Here is a 21,858-nt window from a genome sequence, read left to right as displayed (position 1 = left end):
GAACATTTGCAGCAGAGAAAATGTTTTCTCCCAATCTCATATATATTCATTTTCTTGTTGAACAATTTCAAAATAAGGAACTTCCACAGCTGGTAATAATATCAATACAACAAGAAAAATAGGCTATCTTAACTGGATATTCTTGTTTGTACTTTTTATATGGCATACTGGTATAATGTAAAATATGTTAGAAGAGTGTATCTTAAACCCATTTTTTTTGTTTTTATCTGCCGATTTTCATGCATAAATATATCTAGTAGCAACCATAGATTTTTTTACCACCTACCTTCCCCACGCCATGGTAATGTAAAATCATCCTTACTTCCTGCAATACTCCTCATAATAATGTCCTGCCCTACTGGACTCTGAACTGATTTCTGTAATTTTTTTTTTATAAGTGCTGAGCTTTAACTAGAAAGCTCAGGATAAAAGGCAACACAGTGCCACAAAACAGCCACCCTGACAGGGTTTCTCCTTGAACCAGGGGGTGACCATGACCTGCTGTGAAGGATGGACAGCCTGCAATGGATTCAGCCTGCTGGTTCTACTTCTGTTGGGAGTAACTCTCAATGCAATACCTCTAATTGTCAACTTAGTGGAGGAAGACCAAACTTTTAAAAACCCCATCTCTTGCTTTGAATGGTGGTTCCCTGGGATTATTGGAGCAGGTCTGATGGTGAGTAAAATTTGTTTGACTTGATTTGGAGCTATTTTACTGAAGATGGTCTAAAGACCACCTTGCAGCCTTGCCGTGAGCTATGTCTTGGCTTAGGATATAGGGAGGATCAGTGGGTATGGTATTAATTTATATTGGCATCAGTGAAGAACAACAATTTAAATGAACTGTGGTACAGGCTAGGGAGCTTGGGCAAAAAATAATAAGATATTGATAGAAGTTGGTTGGGTAATTACATATCATACTTCTTCACATATAAGGCTGCTCTTCCAAGCTTCATAGTTAGCGTTTGGGACTTCTTGAATTTATTCCCTCAGCTTTCCTTTGCCAAAACCAGCTCTAAGTATTCACAGGGAATACAGCAAAAGTGGGCAGTTCTCAATAGGAAGGGGAAGAAATATTCCATGCCCGATGAGTCTCCTGGATGATAATTGTGAGGCATGAATATGGCATTGCCTGCACCGAGGGGAGTTGGCCCAAGAGGTTTGGGACTTGAAACCCTGGCTTTCTGACCTCAGGGACGTTTTGACTCAGATCTTATTTACAACCCATACATCACGGTGCTTGTTTAATGTGCGATAATTATTAATAGGTCTATCTTTGTCGAAATCTGCAGCAGAGCAGTGTAAGACAGAACTCCCCAATGCACTTGATCATAAGTCACCCGAGGCACTTGTAATACATGTAGATTCACAGACCTTCTCCTGGGAATTCTGATGCAGTAGGCCTGGGTGGTACCCATTGTGTAGAGCAATAAATCCTGTTTTCAGACATGACAGAATATTGAGATATTCTGGTTGTGTCTCCAATATACTACTGTTAGCAAATCATTTATCCTGTGATTTTGTTTCCATATCAGTCAAATGGGGATGTAATTGAAGTTTGAAAACTCAGCATTCAAGAGCCTTGTTTTTGTTATACCACTTGGGTGCTGTAACACCCACTTGCGGTCTCATTATTGCCGGAGAAATGCGCCTTTGTTTGGATGTATGTGTGTGTGTGTATATGTGTTACAATGATGATCAGTTATTGCTTCTAGTCTTACTCTAGTCTCATCTCCAGACTTAACATGAAAACACTCGTGGGTCATTATATATGAAACAGAGAGACTACTGTTAAGTGCCAACCTCTGGGTTCATACATTACGCTATCTTATTTAAATGCTATAATAATCTGGCTGAGTAGTTATTAACATTTGTATTTTAACAGACCATCAAACAGAAGGTTAAGAATGTTAACAAGGTCACACAGTAGGTGTGAAACCCAATTACAGATTTATCTGACTCCAAAGCTGTTTTCCACCAGTATTAGCACCATAATCCTCATCACCTGTCTCAGGCTGACAAAGGGGAAAGACAAGATCTATAACTTAACCCATAAACTTGTGACCAGGAAACTGAAGCATCGAAAATTTATATAAATATGAAATCGTTTCTGAGAATCTGGACTTTTTTGCTGTACGCGGGCCGCTCACTGTTGTGGCCTCTCCTGTTGCGGAGCACAGGCTCCGGACGCGCAGGCTCAGCGGCCATGGCTCACGGGCCCAGCTGCTCCGTGGCATGTGGGATCTTCCCGGACCGGGGCACGAACCCGTGTCCCCTGCATCGGCAGGCGGACTCTCAACCATTGCGCCACCAGGGAAGCCCGGACTTTCTTGTTCCAGGATTAAGTTTGCTTTATCACCTCAATAAATATTAACAATGTGCTGGTATCACGGCACATTACTATTACTCGGTATTGTGGAATATCTTCAAAGTATCAAACAACTCTTTGAAAACTTCAATAGACATTTTATAGATAGAGCCTCAAACTCTAGACTAGGCTCACAAGCAAATAGGTGGGTGATAGAAAGGTTATTTTCTTGATCCTTGGCTATATATAGAATGTGGAAGAATATCTTTTTTCAAAGGAAATTGTGTCCTTTACATCTATCAAAATACTGACTTAGTTCAAAACACTGAACTCTCAATATACTTGTAAATACACAGAAAAGTTAATGAAGAAATCACTGTCGTGATAAGCACTTTTGTCATAGTTCTTGAAATCTTTCTAATCTGTAGCATTTTAAATTAGTATTGTTTCAAAAACAGGGAATTTTGCAGGAAGTAGTTAATAATAAAAACTATGGAATTCATTACTGATTACTTCATAAAATACAGTTATTTTATGGTTTTATGATTTACCCAAAACAGAGGTGAACCTTTTCATCTTTGAAACCATGACTAAGAGTAAAAATGTTATGTAATTACCTTCACCTATTATCTGCTAAGTGGAAAAATCAATACACATTCTTTTTCCAAGTCCTGAAAAAACGACTTGAAACGTTTCCTTGAAATGTTTCCTCTAAAAAATAAAGGCCATTTTATTTTATAGATTAATTGTAAGCCTAATATTAATCATGCCTATTTACTGAGTTCACTTATTGTGTAATAATTCACCAATTATTAAAATCTTAACAGAGAAGAAACTGTTGAACGTTACATTAGAAAATATTAGGTCTAACAAAAATTTTCAAAATAGATTTTATATAATGAGTCACTGTTTTGATTGTTACTTTCATGTTCAAGTACTTAGAGGAATCCTAAAAGTTTGAATTCTATCAGAGTTGTAATGGTCCAAAGCTCTACTGTACTTCACTTATGAAATCATATGCCTTATTTCTAAAACTGGATGAAAATATGGGTTTCTCTAAGGAAAAATAAACAGTGCTACTTCTTTTCTTTATAAAAACAAACGACTATCAAGAAAAAGTTCCACAAAAACTCTTATGCATTCAAATGTGCTTAGGAATTGAAGAGAAAGATTATTCTCAAGATTACTTATTTGTGCAGATTATCTGGAAGACTTATAATTCAGTCACATACACACACACACACACACACACACTTTCACATTTTAATGTTCATCCTATAAAGAGCCCCTCTAATTTCCAAAGCTCTGAATGGGCAAAATGGTTGAAATACAGAGTTATCAAGTTACCCATAATGATGTAACAAAGATGTGTCAACATGCCATGAAGTCAACCAGGTGAGGATTCATACATGATAAGCTATTATTACTTTATAAAATCCCTTTGCAAGAGAAGGGAACTATGAAAGCATCTCTTTCAGCATCTCTGAAATAAATTAATCTTCAAGAAAGTTAGCAGAGTTTAATTTACATGAATAAGGAAAATGGAATGATTTATCCATTTTAATCATAATTTAATGTTGCTCTAACTTTAACAGATTAATTAATTTTCTAAATCAGGGGTTAACACGTCTTTTTCTGTGAAAAGCCAGGTAGTGAATATTTTAGGCTCTGCGAGCCAGTCTCTCTCACAATAATTCAACTCTACTGCTGGTGTGCCAAAGCAGCATGGATAATAAGTGAATGGGCATGCCTGTTTTCATAAAAGTTTATAAAAAAGAGGCAGTGGGCCAGTTTGCCAGTTCCTGTTCTAAATGATTTGTTCCTTAAGCTCAGAAGGCAGTATCACTTATAACAAAAGAAATTTAGCCCATGAACACTGACACCTATTTGGGTAAATTTCTTTTCCCTTTTCTTCTGGGCTCTCAGCTATGCCTTGAATGGCTAGGCAGTATGTAAGCAAAGCTTGATAACAGTACAAAGTGTTTTCCATACATGACATGGAGTCAGCACATGGTCAGAGTGGGGTGAAGTTTGTCAGGAAAGTTGCCTTGTAAGGCTGTTCAATCGGAGACCTGCTCTGAAAGGACAAAGGTGGACATGGTCTCGGAAAAATGGACTGGGGAAGGAGCAGTTAGGAGGAGGACAATGAGATGAGTGAGTGGGGTGATGGTGGTGGGGAAGATGAGAATGAGCAAGCTCTATGAAGGAACAGAGAACTGCTAGAATTGGCCAGTGTGATTGGAATAGTGGTTGAGTCTGGGCTCTGGAACCCTAATGCCCAACTTTGACTCCCAACTCTTCCACTTTCTTAGGCAAGTTACTCAAGCTTTCTGTGCCTCAGTTTTCCAACCCAGTAAAATGGGGATAATTGGCACCTACCTCATAGGATTTTTACGAGGCTGTGAATGAACTAAAACACGTATAGCACCTATAACAGTGCCTGGTATGTTGTCAGAACTCAGTAAAATGTTAGAAAACAAGAGTGGGAGGAGACAGAAAGAGAACTACTCAAGGGCAGCTGTGCTGAGATGGCAAAAAACTTATGGCTAAAATATATTAAGTGTAAGGAAGTAATCGACATTCAACCCTTCAACGATACAAAACTTCTTTCATGAAGAATTTCTAGTTATAGCTGCTGACTAGTTATTAGTAGAAATTTTAACCTAAGTCCTGAGAACATGGCATCATTTCTTACAGCTTTCTCCAGCCATATGTGTTCCCTTGACACAGAATGTAATACAGGATTTCTAAACATCAGTGTGAAGTGAGATCATTCCATACCATGGATACAGGAGTAGAAAGGAGAATGTAGAACTAAAAGTAATTCTCAAATCATAAGTTTTGGAAACTACTGAGCTGGTGGTGACCCTTGGAGTGAGAGGAAAGTTAGGGAAGTGGGAGAAGGGTGGTGACAGAATTCTTAGTTCCCAACTGCCAGGCAGACAAAACCATCAATTTCCTTTCTGAATGCTTGCCAGATTAATTCACACTATTTTGGGGAAATTGGGTAAGTGGTTGCAGATTATAGTAAAAAAAAAAAAAAAAAAAAGTGAATTTTGGATGATGCAACCATTCCTTCAGAAACATTCCTTCCAAAATAATGAATAAATAACTTACTCTATTTAAAATCCAAGTCTCTCTAATGAGGACTCAAAGTAAAAATGTAGATGGAAGAGTTTGAAATTGCTATACTGAAATCCCCCATCCTTTCCCCCTTTTTAATCTTTATGGTCCAAATGGGGATCATAAGGGTCACAAGATGAAGGACACTGCCACATCTCCTTTTTATTCTCTTAAGCCTCTTGGCTTCCCACAACTGCTGGCAAGTAGGAAGTGAAGATTATTGCTTTATCATCTGATGAGAAGTAATAATATTCTTTGTTCCTGTTGATGTAATTTCCAGGTCATTCCAGCAACAACAATGTCCTTAGCAGCGAGGAAAAGAGCATGCTGCAATAACAAAACCGGGGTGAGCACAGCACAGCTGGTCTGGTGCATAAGCAGTTACCGGCATCTCAGCAAAGCCGCCGAGGCGTCAGCATCTCCTGAATCACCGTGTGGCTCCAGTGGCAGGGCTGGTCCTAGAAACATGCTATTTAGAATAATTTATATGATAATGCTGAAAGTGTGAAGTTTCTCTTTTTGTTTTCCCATAAAAATTTAGTTTTGGAGCGAGCTTTCAGGCCTCTCCTCAATCTTCGGTTTCAGTCTAAAAGTTTTCAAAGAAAGATTTATAAGACTGCACTCAGGGCTGTAATCAATTTCATAATACTCACATACTTGTTACTTTTGTGGTGTGTATAAAATACTTAGGGAAAAAGTATCCTCAGTTCTCTTATGCATGTGAAAGACTGGTTTACTACTAGGAGCAGAACGTTAATTGTCCTTATCCAGTTAAGTTAAAGGAGACAACACTTATTTTTTCAAACATTTGGTATGTATAAAATTGTAACTATGCTAAAAGGAAATTAATATTTATTAACCTTCTCTCACTATACTCAGAACATGTTCAAATACGCTACCTTATTTTTCTGAAAACCCATACATTTTATGATCTGTTTTATTGACTGAGAAATTGATCCTCAGAGAAAGCATATAACCTGCCAGTGTAGCACAGTTACTAGGTAGGTTTGTATCCAAATCCATCAGACTCCAAAATTCCCAGTCTTCAGACTACTTATGCCATGAACATTGTTATGAAGTAACACTGAGGGCTCTCATAATTCTTTAAGGAAGCAGGTAGATCAATAAATAAGAAATCACAGTAAATATTCCTGACTGAGCTTGAGGTTTTAAAGCAATGGTTCTCAGCCTGATGGGAACAATAGAATCACCTGGGGAAAATCTTAAAAATACCAATGCCTGGTGGCCCCCCTGAGATTCTGCATTAGTATCTTTCAAAAGCACCTTAAGTGATTCGCATGTGCTCCCAGGGGTGAGAGCCACTGTTTAAAAGGGTACATATTTATAGCCATGAGTTCGATTTATTTTTTAAATTACCTTTTCCTGACATTTGGTATTTATATAGGATTATAGTTACTTTGCTAGTTATTTACAGTCTATCTTTGTTCCTGATGCACTGTAGTGGTCCGTTGAAATAGACAAGGTTGCCGTAGAGCTAAGAGTTCAGGTTTTTCAGAAACAGTGGCAAGACCAATGATCTTTTAGCAAGTCTAATGAAATGGCAGGCACTTTGCCCTCTGCCTTCTTGTGAAAGTCACACCTAATCAAACTGTGATCTTAAGATCTAGGACTGTAAGGTGTCAGCAGAATGGCAGTAGTTGATGACAAAGACTGCATATGCTGCTGAAACTTGAAACACACCGGGAACATGTAACAACATGTGCAAATGTACCTACTTTATTTTTCAGATGTTTCTTTCATCACTTCTGAATGTGATCACAGTCATTGGAGCTGCATACTGCCTGACGGTGTCCATCCAGGCTCTTGCGGAGGGCCCTCTCATTTGTAACTCTCAAGGCAACAGAACTTCCAGTTGTGAATTTTCATTTGAAAACTTAACGTGAGTAACCGTTTGCTGTCTTACACAGCTGCAGCTCGTTAGGTTAGAATAGTGTGGTGTTGACCCAGTGCCATGTTATCTCGCGTGGGACAGATTCTTAGGGATTTAGCACATTAATCCCAATCGCAGAGAAATGGAGGAATCACTGTACTCAGAATGCTTTGGGTATGGTCTTGTCTAAAATGAGTAGTTGACTTAGATGGATTATCCTTGTCTTTTAAAAATCTACGGCAGCATACGTGCATGTATATAAAAAATTTCTGGAAATATACACCAAAAACTTAAATTTCATCTTTGGAGAATGGTAATGGAGGACGCCCTGGGGGAAGGAAGGGAGCACTGACTTTCTCCACTTCTGATCTAATTTAATTTGTAAACCCTGGGACTTCCCCAGTGGTCCAGTGGGTAAGACTCTGTGCCCCCAAGGCTGGGAGCCCAGGTTTGATCCCTGGTCGGGGAACTAGATCCCTCATGCATGTCCCAACTAAGAAGTCTGCATGCCGCAACTAAAGATCCCACGTGCCACAACGAAGATGCTGTGCACTGCAACTAAGACCTGGCGCAGCCAAAATAAATAAATAAATACTAAAAAAATAATTGTAAGCTCTAAGCATATATTACCTTTATACTTGATAAACTGAATAAAAACACAATAAGTAAAAAAAATCTAGAGGCTTACCTATAAGCCTTAAGAAACAAAGCAGCAGCCAATGGAATCATGCAAACATAACAGAAACACAGTCAGCATGACAATGAATCAAAAGTTTAACTCACAGAGTAACAAATAATGCTGAAGAGTTACATGGAAATGGCTCATTTCAGTCTTGTAAGATGGTTCTGTGCCTGAATCTAGGCACAATTTGTAAAACTGGAAGAAAAGAACAACCTAATTCATTCGTTACCTATATATTGTTCAGTACGGAAAATAACTAGAATTCACTTTTGTAGTTACATGAAAAAAATTTTTTCCTTTTTCCTTATCTTGCTGCATTAAAAAAGAAAAATCTCTCAAAATTTGCATACCACGGTTGTTGTGGATCAAAATCCAAAGAACTCCTTTTACTAGTAGAGCTGGAGTAGAAAATTAGAGATTTCAACCACACACGCTATACACATTCAGTCCTCAGCGCATGGCTACTCACCATGTACCAGGTGCCAGGCCAAGCTGGAGGTCACAGCATCAAGGTAATCCCACTCTAGCTGGGGAGACAGACAGTTACGGAGAGTAAACAGTTACAGAAGAGTGACCCTACGTTTGCTGCAAACTGCAAAAAGCATACTCATATCCCACGTGCTGACATACTGTTCTTCCCAGGCTGCACATCAGTTGCTCGTATCCAGAAATGCAAACTCTCTAAGAACACTTAGTCCTACTGTAGAAAACCAAAGATAAATCATGTCAGGACAGATGTGTTAGGGCTAAAAGTTTCTCATTCTCCATACCTTGTTACAACAAGGTTTTAACCAGACGTATTTGAAATGTCTTTTGTGAGTAAAAATTGTACATCTGGTTTAAGAACAGATGCAACACAGCAGTTTTGCACTAAGAACTGAGCTCCGAGAACGGGGGAGTTCGTTTTAGTTTCTTTAGCCAGTAGAAGAGCGCCTGCATGAATAGGTGCGACCACAGGAAACTTAATATTCAACCCTTTCAGACATAGAATATTTCATACAGTTCAATCTAAGAGTAGATCCTCTGTAGATGCTTGTTGAGTGATGGGATATATGATGTCAACGTTTTACAACTGTTAAGAGTACAACAGCACATGCTCAGAAACCCTCATCTTAGCTATAGTTTCTGGGCACGATGTTTCAAAAGCACTTCGTTTTACTATACATGTCCTTTTCTAGGCACGATGCTGCATTCTTTAGATGGTCAGTGGTATTCCTGAGTATCTTATCTTTATCGTTTCTTTCATTTTGTTCAGTGCCATTCATCCAGAATCCTTCGACCTGCAGTGGTTCTTTGACGACTCTTGTGTTTCTCCTACGGATTTCAATAACCCCTCCATCAACAACACAACAGCCAGTAACTGGAGAACATACAGCTTACACTTCAATTCTACAGAAAACAAACATAGGATTATCCATTTCTCAGTATTTTTAGGTCTACTGCTTGTGGGCATTCTTGAGATCCTGTTTGGGCTCAGTCAGATACTCATCGGCTTCCTTGGCTGTCTGTGTGGAGGAGTCTCTAAGCGAAGAAACCGAATTGTGTAGTTTCATAATAATAAAATGGAAATACTAGTTTGAACCATTTCAGAATGCCTTTTAAAAGACATGCTTTTAGAAATTCAATAATGGAACATTATCTAGAAAGCTGTGGGTGAGTCAGTTTAATCCAAAGGTTGTTTTTAAAGTCACCTTTGATGTACTGAAAAAACAAGTCAAGCTTTCACACTTAAGCATGCTGGTAAATGCACATTTTCATATAGAAAGAAAAATATCAGTGGTTGACTTTGGGGAAAAGTGGAGAGAAGCTTTCAATTTGTTTTGTGTCTTTCTGTACTTCTGTACTATTCGGATTTTCTAACTATGTTCTCGTATGTGGAGAAAGGAAGGGAGGGAGGAGGGTAAGCAGGAACAGAAGTTATACTGGAAGCCAAAGTACGGGACCTTTATATTGCATTTCTTTATACTTAAAAAAAGGTTAAATATATACAGTTGACCCTCGAACAACACGAGTTTGAACCGTGCAGGTCCATTTATAATGCAGATTTCTTCCAAGAGTAAATACTAGAGCACTACACGATCTGCAGTTGGTTGAATCTGTGGGTGCGGTCCTGGATACAGAGAAACCGAAGATATGGAGGGCCAACCAAAAGTTACATGTGGATTTCTGACCGCGTGGAAAGTTGGCACCCCTAACCCCTGAGTTATTCAAGTGTGAACAGTAATCTAAATACAATCAAGTTTTTAGACCTAATTCAGCTTACAGAAAATCCAGGGAAAGAGGACATTATTCAGACAAATTCAAAAGGTGGGACAGTAAACAGACAACAGTCCCGTTTTCAACAAGAAAATGTAGTATAAGAAAAATAAAAAGTTGGATGGGTGGAGGGAACTATTCTAGATTAAGAGAGCAAAGAGATAGACATGATTCAACCAAATAGATTACGTGAACCTCGTTGGGGATAACTGGGGGAACCTGTACAAGGACTGGTTTAGGTAATATTAAGGGCTTACTGTTAGTTTTTTTATGCCTGATGATGGTTTTATGGTTATGTAGGAAAATGTCCTTATTTTTCAGAAATGCATATTTATGTGTTTGGGGGAAAATGTCATGTTTTTAAGACATTTCAGCTAAAAAATGAAGCAACTGAAAAATGTTGTTACATTTAGGTGATAGGCATATGGCAATTCATTACACTCTTCAATTTTCCTATGTTCGCATTTTTCACAATAATTAAAAAATAATAAATACCTAGGGGAAAAAAATCAGTCTTTCGAAATCTGGCTTATATATATGCCAAACTTTAAGACAGGAAAACGAAACAGTGTATCTACCATATTAAAATGTTTTAAAATAGACAAAACTCAAAATCTACAATTTTCTGAATATGATCATTCCTGCTTTTTATTTCAGTTATTTATATTCACTGGGCTGAAGATTTTAGAAATAATTTACAATACATATAGTATAGCTGTCCCCCTCCCCCCAATCAGTAACATCAAGAACTTATAGGCATTTTTTTCTGAACCCATTTACTGTATAAAGACCTTCTTCCTATGATCCTATAAATACCTATTTATCCTTAAGGTCTAGCTTAAAAATCTACTACTTGAGAAAGCCTTCCCAGAGTGCATGATTTCAACAAACTAAGTTAGCACTTACCCAAACCACGATTATCATACCTGTCACAATGTAACGTAAATATTTTTGTTTATAAATCCATCACTTTAAGACAATTTAAGAGAACAGGGACCATGTCCTTCTCATCCATTTATTCATTAGCTCTTTCCTTCTTCAGGTCCTCAGCGAGGCCTCTTCTCGGCCCAGCTCCCACCTCCCACTCCCACCTAAGCTCTGGCTAAATCCTCTTCACCTTTCAGACTTCAGCACAAGTTATCACTTTTTCCGAGAGGCTTTCCCTAACAGCCTAATGGAAGGCAGGCTTCCCTTTACTCTCTCCTTTAGAGTTCTTTCATTTACAGCAGGGGTCCCCAACCCCCGGGCTGCGGACCGGCAGCGGTCCACAGCCTGTTAGGACCCGGGCCACACAGGAGAGCAGTGGGCAAGCGAGCAGAGCTTCAGAATCCGCTGCTCCCCATCGCTCTCATTTCCGCCTGAACAATCCCCCACTACCCCGTGGAAAAAACGTCTTCCACGAAACCGGTCCCTGGTGCCAAAAAGGTTGGGGACTGCTGATTTACAGTACTTATCACAATGGCAATAGCATTTTAATGTGTACTTGTTTCTTAAATCTCACTCTCCCCCATAAGACCATAAGCTGCATGGGTACAGGGATATGTTTCTTTTATTCACTCCCGGTAGAGTCAGTACCAAGTACCGTGCCCGATACAAAGTAGGGCCACTACGAGTATTTTGTTGAATGAATTAATCCTATCTTTAGTACTCAGCTTTCAGCCAAGACTCAACGCTTACTAAATGAATGTCAAACTGCCAAGAGCCACAAAATTAAAACACAAGCAAAATAAACACCACAGCTCACTGTATTTGACTGAACAAGTCAGTGCATATAATCTTCATTAGCCTGGAAATGGGTGAGAGATGACCCCAGTTTTCTACAGGGTCATGAACAGAGACGTGAGCCTCTCATTTCAGAGGGCAAAAGAAAGGATGGTTGGCAGTAGCACAATCAGCTGAGATAGCTGGCAAGTTAGTTCTTTGCAACTTTGGTCTTGTGGAAACTGCAGCCTTGGATTAAATGCCTAAAGCCGACGGGCCACTTGTGGTGAGGTGGCTTTTGGGGACATGCCATGTCTATCCCGGTACCTAAACTTACAAATGCACATCTGTACACACCCCCCCCCCCCACACACACACATACAACATGCACCTAGTCATTTACAAAGCTCACTGTTTTTTATTTCTCACTTCCATTCCCATGTTCAATCTCACTTTGGAATCTTTATACTTTTATTATTATTTTTTTACTGCATCCACCATCTGAAACACTCTCTCCCTGTTCTTGGGCATATATCTCAAATACCTCCTCCTTCATAAAATTATTTTTATAATCAATTCTTTAATAAGCCTTATTTCCCTCCTCCTCCATTAATCTGTCAATTCCTTAAGAGCAGGGCTTGTGGTGCATCTGCTATAACCGCTTACTACTGAGGTCAGTGCTGTGCACACACGAGTCTCTACTTACTGACACGATAATACACTGTAAGTAAAAGAACAAGTTACGGTAGTTACATTTTTCCAAACTTGAGGCCAGAAAAAGTTCAATTTCAGTGTCAAATATGATCAAGAAGCTGGATAACAGACATTCATGCAGGAAAAGAAGGAAAGCTCTCTTGCAAATATATTTTCATAATATTATCCCTTAAAGTGTCAATAACCAGCAAATGCTTCAACAAGTATTCCTAGAAGTGAAAAACACCCAACCTTTAAACAGAGTTCCGAAAGTAGTGGCACAATGTACTTGCTACACTTGTACTTGCTACTTAGTTGTATGGCACTAATGAGTATGGTAGGTTGATTACTCTGTCACTGGCCCTGACTGGATCCTTTTCTTCCACTGTTCCCTGCATTTGGAATCTTTTCTTTATTCTCTGCTTGTTGAAATCATATATTTATTTCAAGGTTCAGCTCAAGTATCTAAGAAGCGTTTCCTGACCATTCTGACCAGGAGTGAATCTGTTCCTCTCAACTCCTAAACCACTTTCTTACAATGATGAAAAATGACTTCTAGGGAAGGGAGGCTGGCGTAACTGGACTTGATTTTGGAGTTAGAGAGACTCAAGCTCTTTTGTTTTTAGGTCTGTGACAAGGTGAAGACATGTTTCTTTGTTGTCCCCTTTTGGATGCTAAGTTGATTTCTCATTTACCCTTTCACTGAGGGTGTAGTTTTTTGGGTTAGAGTTTCATGCAGGAGTCTCCCGTTATAGCTAGCGCCTGCCTAAGAAGACATGTAATTATATCTCCTACCCCTGCACAGCCATTAAGAGAGAAAGTTCTAGGTCTCCAGTGTTTGGTAAAAGTCAATAGGGAGAAAAATAGCTTTTGTGCTTATCTCCTGGAATTCCTGCTCATGTTCATTTTTGACTTTTATGGAATCAATCCTTTTCATGCCTGCGCAACAAGAGGTGTCAACTATATCCACTATACATATTTTTAAATTTAATTTATTTATTTTTGGCTGCATTGGGTCTTTGTTGCTGCGCGCGCGCCTTCTCTAGTTGCGGCGAGTGGGGGTTCCTCCTCGTTGCAGTGCGTGGGCTTCTCATTGCAGTGGCTTCTCTTGTTGCAGAGCACGGGCTCTAGGCGGGCGGGTTTCAGTAGTTGTGGCTTGTGGGCTCAGTAGTTGTGGTTCACAGGCTCTAGAGCCCAGGCTCAGTAGTGGTGGCGCACGGGCTTAGTTACACGGCATGTGGGATCTTCCCGGACCAGGGCTTGTACCCGTGTCCCCTGCATTGGCAGGCAGATTCTCAACCACTGTGCCACCAGGGAAGCCCTTATCCATTGTTTTTTGAATCATTTTTGTAGTTTCAATTATTCACAGAAATTACCTTGAGATATACATATAAAGATAGAATTAATGACATCATTAGGATATTATAAAAGTCAGAAGACTTGCATGGGTAAAAAAAATTGTCACCAAACTCATGATAAACCCTAGGAATTAAAGAAAAGAATCCTTCCTCCAAGTATTTTTTTTTTTTTTTTTGGAAGGACAGGAGAGAAGCAAGAATAGAACAGTTCAATATAACTACATCTAAGGAATTTCCCCTAATTGCCTTTCTCAAAACTCACTGCCTTGGTAGAAAGATACTGAAGATGGATGGAGAATACTGCACCTAAGTAAAATTCTATCCATTTCTGAAACAAAAAAAGGAAAAAAAAAAGTTTGGGAACTAAAGGCTCCCAGCACTTGGTTTCACTGATTCATTTAATCTCATCAGATTTAGTACATCAGCTAAATACAATGGAAAAAGCAACACAACTGAAGGTATTTTTATCGGAACCACTTTATAAACACTACAAATTACAAAAACAGCTGTAACAAAACCAGCGCCTACCACTACCAGGATGAAGATCTGAAAGGAAGCAAGTGGGTTCTTGCTACCTGCCAAGTCATTAATTGCTTTACTTGCTCCAGAGCCAGGAAAACTTAGGTGCATATAAAGAAACATAATATGGAATATAGCTCACAGCACAATATGATGAAATAAAATCTTTTGATACACAAATATAGCTTTGGTTGACAGTTTATTAAATACACTACATTTGTACCTTATTCTGTAGTTTTTTAAATCATTCACACATGGACTTAGTAAAAATGTACTTTATAGAAAGCCATCTGCAAAACTAAAATAAAAATAAAAATGCACATTTTGCCCACATCTTAAACTGCTGAAAATGTTAGGAATTATTTTATTGAAGGTGATCCTGAAACATAAGGTGACTTGTGTTTATTAAATCTGACACCAGACCATGACTTCAGTAGTGTTAATGTTGAAATGTGTATGCAAAAACGTCTATTAACTAAACTGTTTAATCTAACAGTGTTTGAGAAACAGGACAATATAAAGTATTATTTTTCCTTTACAGACACTTCTCTAAATCCATTTTCTGTACACTTTTTTCTCTCCCATTCACCGAATTAGCTGTGCAGATTGATGAGGCAAAAACAAAACAAAACAAAACAACAAACAAACTAGGTCCTATTTACAAAACATGCAAAGGGAGAATTTTAAGTAGGTGTTACGGCAGAACTGGTTAAAACTAAATACAGTCGAGTGACAGGATATACCTTTACTTCTGCAAATATAAGTCTTTCCCCCATCCTTTCTGGGAGAAATACATTTTCAGGGTGGGGATTGTAAAACGGCATACAATGCAAAGACAGAAATAAAGAAGTTTGCAAATTCTTTATATTTCCAGCTGTTGAGACAATATTTTTGAAAGTTGAGGTTACCTCTAGCGGCGAAACCAGAGCCAGCTATTAAGCAGCCAGAATGCTACAGTAATTGAATACATGACCATTTCTCTTTTAGCACGTTCTTTGTTCTCCTCTTCCAGAAGTTGTAGACGTCTATTTAGTTTGATTATCTAAGTAAAAAACAACATTAAAAAATGAACAGAAGCTTTAATGCATGACGCAATCAGATTCTTATAAAGTAGTTTAATCTGTAAAAAGAATTATTACAAACATGAAGAGCTTCATATATATAGAAAAAATGTTACCCACGACAGCTTAAATTCACTTAAATTCTCTTCTCTTATGAGCTTCTGTCACTCAGCTTCAGTTTTTTTTTAAAATAAATTTATTTATTTTATTTATTTTTGGCTGTGTTGGGTCTTCGTTGCTGCAAGCGGGCTTCTCATTGCGGTGGCACGGGCTCTAGGCACACGGGCTTCAGTAGTTGTGGCACGTGGGCTCAGTAGTTGTGGCGCACGGGCTTAGTTGCTCCGCGGCATGTGGGATCTTCCTGGACCAGGGCTCGAACACATGTCCCCTGCATTGGCAGGTGGATTCTTAACCACTGCGCCACCAGGGAAGCCCTCAGCTTCAGTTTTTCATCTTTAACCTGCTTTAACTGTTTTATGCCTTCTCTGAGTTACTAAAAGGATCCCAATAATTAACCTACTGTAGTGGGCCCTGTGACCTGCCACCCATGCCCTTCAGGACTAAAAGGCTACTTCGCTACCTGTTAGGGGTGTCACTGGTTGACGGCACTGTCCTCGGCTGTTGGTCCCTACTGTGAATAGCCCTGGCTGAACAACTGCCTTGCCCAAGTTCATGCTCCCTTATGAAGGCAGCATGCATCCAGCGACTGGTCTGTGATGGGGTTAAAAGGCCCAGGCCCCTTGCTCCAACTGTGAAGGGTCATTTCAGCTTCAGAGCAATTTATGGATGCACTGGTTTGCTTAAAATGTTAGGATTCTTTGTTATTGGCTAGAATTACATCAATCCATTTTGGTAATACTGCTTTATGCTGATCAAAACATGTAAATAGTGGTTTAATATGTCTTTAATCAAAATGGGAAAGTCAATTATGGTTTAATAAATAGTTTGATAGATAAAATATTTTAATCCATGGGTTCCACTGGACAGAAAATGATAAAATGTTAGGAACTACCACTTTGAGTATTATATGAATATAATTTAGGACTATATGATATTTGGTACATTAAATACCTGTCGTCTTAATGAAGCTGCATCTACAACAGTCATGTCATCTGAGGTTCCTTCAGTCGTTGTATCTAAATTTGAAATGCCATACCTAGCAGACAAGAAATAAAAATATGATTTAATATTAGAATAGAACTAAAAGTACCTGGCAAATCAAATCATGTAATATATTGTGTAATGCTCAGAGAACTGTTAAAAAGACCGGTATCTAACAGTACAAATTACTAAAATATTTACCAATCTGAACGGGTACTAATAAAGGAAAGGAAAGAGCTTAGCGTAACAACTACCTACAATACTAGGAAGGTGTCCCGAAAGTTTGAGAAAGAGAAGAAACCCTGACTAAAGACATAAATAAGGAGACACTTTTCAACTCAGAGGGACTGGCAGTGTTAAAAAGGATACCTGGCTGCAAAGATTTGAGAGTAACGAAATACAATTCTCCCACCACCTGATGTCTGTATGTGGTTCCTCAGAAGTCCCTGCTGTGACACAAAGTAAACAAACTCCAGCTGAAAAAGGAAGACTCTGATCCTGCTTTATTTCTCCTCCTCCTCTCAGGGTCTCGCCTCTTGCCATTTCCACCCTTCACTTCTTATTTCCAATTACTTATTCTCAACTGTGTCTCCATAGAAGCAATTATAAAATCACCTGAATACATCCTGTCACTACATTCAGATCCAGAATTTAAATACTATAATTAAGAAGCGGTGTATAAAATAATACTGGAAAGCCACTAAGACAAACCCTAGAGAAACATTAAAAAGTATTTCTTGTTCAAATGCAGTTACTTCTAAAGGCGCACTGATTTTTAAATGAATGACAATAAACTTCTGAGATACAAATGCACACAAATGCTATTATTCCTCTTTGCCCAGGTTTCCACTTTTAAAATATATTTTAATTAAGATACAATTCACATACCATATAATTCACCTCGTATATTTATATCCTTACTATTTTAACCCTGTATGGTTATTTCAGTAAAATGGCACATTAACTTTTCCAAATGAGTGGATTATAAATAAACCGAATTTAAAAGTTACTCCTATGTAATCTACAGAGTTGGCACATGGAGCGTAATATTGATATTTTTAATATTTCAAGCAAGTCCCTATTATAAAAAGCATATTACCACACAAAGGTGTATGAAGAGAATTATATTTTTCATCCAGACACGTTAAAGACAAGTCTATTCAGAAAATCCTTTTGTTACAAATGCCACTGAAAATAATTCAAAAATACTTTAATAAATAATGTAAAACAATTTTTAATTGTATAATCCTGCAGTGTCATCCTTCTGAACACTGATTTTAATTACATAGGTTGCAGTTCCAATGACAGATGGTATGTACTGACTTTAGATAATCTAGAACAATCTCTAAATGTTCTTTTTATGGTTAAATTAACTTGCTTTCTCCTAATCTGCCCCTTCCTTCATGGGAACAGAGCAAATATACTGGAATACCGAGGGTAACGGCATCAGATAGAGAAGTTAGCTACTAAGTTAGTAGGTGCCAAGAACTATGGCTTTACAAACATCTGAGTTAATTATTCCTTTGAACATTAAGCAGAATTCTTAAACAATTAGTGGAAAAAATAAGGGTTGAAGATTCCTATTCTCTACACTTTATCCTCAAAATAAAACTCTCCTATTTCTGTGAGGTCATACATGAGATAAATAATTGGGGAAAAAAAATCAAACAGTAGAAGCAATTGCTTCAAAGGTAAAGGGACCCAGACTGAAGAGAGAGGATGAAGTATAACTGAAAGGGACTCCCCACAATTTAGATACTGAACTAAGGTTTTAAATATCTGTAAAGGAAATCTTCATTTGCTAAGAAATCTAAGGATATGACAAAAGACTTTACCTGTGTAATCTGACTTAAAACTAAAACCTGTATTGATCAGAGCTAAAAGCTCTGTAAGAAATTTAAGTCAGATCACTGCCTGAAAATACTTTCACAGAAAAATAAAAGGATCACAAACTTACAAGAAATACACAAGGAAAAACTTAAAACGGACTGAGTTAATATTGTAAAAAGAAACAAGTCAGCAGAGTGGAAAGGGACCCCTAAGGACATGCTTTTCAATTTTCTATCCTGAATTTAGTATTAATGAGAAACCAATATTTCCCTCTTTCCCGCCTAAAAATGAACGTGCCAGCTTGCTTCCTCTCATCATAGAAATAATGCTGCCAGTTTAAATTTACTGCTACAGATAATCCATTTCTGCTTAAAATAAATAAAGTTGGCTCTGAAAAAATTACAGAAATGGTATCTGTAAATACCAACCATCTTTTTTTTTTTTTACCCTACAAGTTGGGAAATGAGATTTTGGCACCTGAGGACCTTAAAGTATTCGTATTCGTATGTGCCATTTTATCTGTCCTTGTGCATGACAGGAAGAAATAACTACTCAGGCTAAGCATATCCGAAAGTGTGAAAGGGACAAAAATAAGAGAGAAAAGCTTAATCAACAGATGACAAAAATTCTTAAAACTAAATTCTCTTTCTAAACATTTAACTTCTCAGGTTACCAATGCAGATTTCCCCCAATTTAAGACGATGCTTTACAGATACATTTATCTACACACTGAAAGTGACATTAGACAATTAACAACTAAAAAGGAAATGCTGGACAGGACCTCAGGCAACAATTAAAATGATGCACATAAAACAAGGTTTAAGATTATTTTTTCTGTGTTTTAGCATGCTCGCCTATAAGCTATTAAAACCATGTTTAAATTCCCTGTCTCTGATGTTCCCATGATAATGTATCGCAACTATTTTTCTTTATACTCTTTTGGCCAAATGTCATGAATGATTAGACTCACTGTTCTCAGAGAAAAACAGGATGTACTCATAGAGAAAAGCTGTAGAGATTCAAGCTATAATATAAAGGCGTGGCTACTACATGCATTACGTCCTGCAATCTACACGTTCAGTCAACTCTTTACCCTGGTAATTACAAAGTCTCAAAGTTTACCTGGCGTTGTCATGATGAGGGTTAGAGGTGGCGGCAGCAGACCCACCACGCAACACAGGTCTAAGGCAGGTTTTTGCGGGAGAAGGCACAAGACAGAATCAGGAACCAGAGAGTAACAAGATAAAAGCAAAAATAAGACAAAAATAAGACAAATAAATGTCAAATATGTTTGTATGTTTCAATACAATATATTTCAAACACTTCAAATATCTTTGTCTCACTGTCCTCCATTTTATGATTTTTATAAGTTTAATATCTTACAATGTGGTAAAAAACAAAGGAACCTACGTTTTCATAACAAAATAGCACCAGCATATAATTTTTTGGTGTTTATATTCTGATTTATGAAATTCAAGACAGAGGACAACTCTGTTCAAAATGTGTAATTTCTCTCTTCTAGTTAGAAAAAAAATCACCAGCAACTTTAGAAGCATGTCAAGAACTGGTTAGTAGCACCTGAATCATCATGGTTGCTCATCTGATATCAAAGCTCTATCTCAAAAACGAAAAATTTCAAGAAACTCCCATTTCTCACAATTCCTTGCCTCCCACCTCATTAATTTTGCTTAGTGCCTGATACCTTAATATAGCTGTGTCTCATTCAAACCCTCAGCTCTCAAGAGGAAAACTGCAAGCCTCAGTTCTGGAGCTAAGGAGATCAGGGACATGCTTTGAGGGGCATACTGCAGCACATTACAGGAAGTGCAATCAAATATGTGAGTCTGACCTTGAGAGACAACCAGAAGCGACATACAGGACTGCTGGAAATGAAGACTAAGGTGCACTGGATTTTCACCGAGTACATACTTTGATTCTAGAGGACAATTAGTTCTCTACCTAGGTAAGCAGTAACCTTTCCAATAAATTTTATTATTTTTTTAAATCAGAAAACAAAAGCTCTATGTGGTCACTGGTCAATTCCCCAAAAAGTAATCAGCAATATTTATAACCAGAGAAAGGAGACTGGGGTATAGAACCCATATAAGGATTTGAAGAATTATTACATTCTATTTTGAATGTCTCCTACTCTACAGACTGATCAGGTTTTGCCTGAATTTAAGTATCAAGACAATTCTTACAGTAAACATTTAGTAGCAAATGCACTATTTTTTTTCCTGCAAGTTGGCACAGCTGTACAATTTTGATTACAATACAAATCACTATTTTATGTCAGGTCAATTTATACAAGAAAATTTTAATGTTTAGCTTGTATGTTTCCTAAAGGCACTACTGGTGCTTAAAGAAATTTTCCAGAGCCTACAGGATAAGAGACTTTTGGGTCAGATGTTAGACTTCTATTTTGTTGGCTAAAGAACAGTGAAAAATTACATATGCTTGAGACAGGTTTTTAACTCATCCCATCTTGCTAATTAATTTATTCTGTGACATTAGGAAAACTTACTTAACTACAATCCTACACTATAAGAAAGGTAAAAAATGAAGCCAGCGCTTTGTGTTACCTAAAGCTTTTTTTAAAAAAATCATACATTGCTCAAAAGGATCTGCCATATTCAACATATTCCACCACAGAGATTTCCCTTTTATAATGCAGAGCCAGAAAATAATACAGTTACCTTTCACAACGTATTTCATTTTGTCTTCTCACACTGGCAATTGACACATATAATATAAAAGTAAATGAGAGGTATTTGACAAAGTTAAAACTTAAGTATCACTTTCTACTGTAAATATGACTTAATACATTAAAAAATCTTTTTAAGTTTGAAAATATGTTTTGTAATTAAAGTGGCAAAAGGGAATGAGATTCAAGGCTCTACAAGTTCCCGCATTAACTTGTATACTGACATTTTTGAGTAAATAAATGGTCTGACTTAGTAGAATATGTTTCTTTGCTAAAAAAAAACTGGAAACTTCTACAGTGAGTAAACAGTTTGGATGTATCAGGAATTATATGAATATTTTAAAAATTAAAAATTTAAATTTAAAAATGATAAGTAACAAACACTGTTTCAACTGCAACTTTGAATTTCTAGGTCTTCCTAGTAATATATTTATATGGATACCTGCAAAAAATATAAATTATTTACATACTGGTTTCTTATTCTTTTCATTCAAAGCTGGTATAATCTGTTAAAGAAATAATCACCCCCCCCCTTTTTTGGGTCATGCCACGCAGCATGTGGGATCTTAGTTCCCTGACCAGGGATCGAACCCTCGCCCCCTGCAGTGGAAGCATGGAGTCAACCACTGGA

The 21,858-nt window shown here is 37.7% G+C and overlaps 2 protein-coding genes across 11 annotated transcripts in view; one reads left to right on the top strand and one right to left on the bottom strand.

The window, feature by feature from the left end:
* Positions 1-493: 493 nt before the first annotated feature.
* Positions 494-9,551, top strand: TM4SF20 (transmembrane 4 L six family member 20; the record flags this gene model as incomplete). The annotated part of the gene is made up of 4 exons (XM_081242726.1): positions 494-676; positions 5,712-5,777; positions 7,180-7,331; positions 9,260-9,551. The coding sequence occupies 4 exons, from the start codon at positions 494-496 to the stop codon at positions 9,549-9,551; spliced, it is 693 nt and encodes a 230-aa protein (XP_081098852.1).
* A 1,444-nt stretch (positions 9,552-10,995) lies between these two features.
* Positions 10,996-21,858, bottom strand: part of MFF (mitochondrial fission factor) — a 38,379-nt gene continuing 27,516 nt past the window's right edge. For 5 of the 10 annotated variants that reach the window (XM_081242716.1, XM_081242720.1, XM_081242724.1 and 2 more), the window contains 4 exons: positions 21,220-21,252; positions 19,646-19,705; positions 16,664-16,748; positions 14,718-15,573 (listed from right to left, as the gene is read on the bottom strand). In XM_081242716.1, the coding sequence (XP_081098842.1) occupies positions 15,442-15,573; positions 16,664-16,748; positions 19,646-19,705; positions 21,220-21,252 (310 nt within the window). In that variant the 3' untranslated portion in view covers positions 14,718-15,441. Of the gene's footprint in view, positions 14,031-14,717; positions 15,574-16,663; positions 16,749-19,645; positions 19,706-21,219; positions 21,253-21,858 lie in introns of those variants that run through there. The other 5 variants (XM_081242719.1, XM_081242723.1, XM_081242725.1 and 2 more) reach the window with 3 other exon arrangements.

The sequence above is a fragment of the Mesoplodon bidens genome (genome assembly GCF_964165515.1).
Source record: "Mesoplodon bidens genome assembly, chromosome: 8".
NCBI classification, from domain to species: Eukaryota; Metazoa; Chordata; class Mammalia; order Artiodactyla; family Ziphiidae; genus Mesoplodon; species Mesoplodon bidens.
Note: the sequence above shows the minus strand (reverse complement) of the source record. Positions and strands in the feature narration are given on the sequence as shown.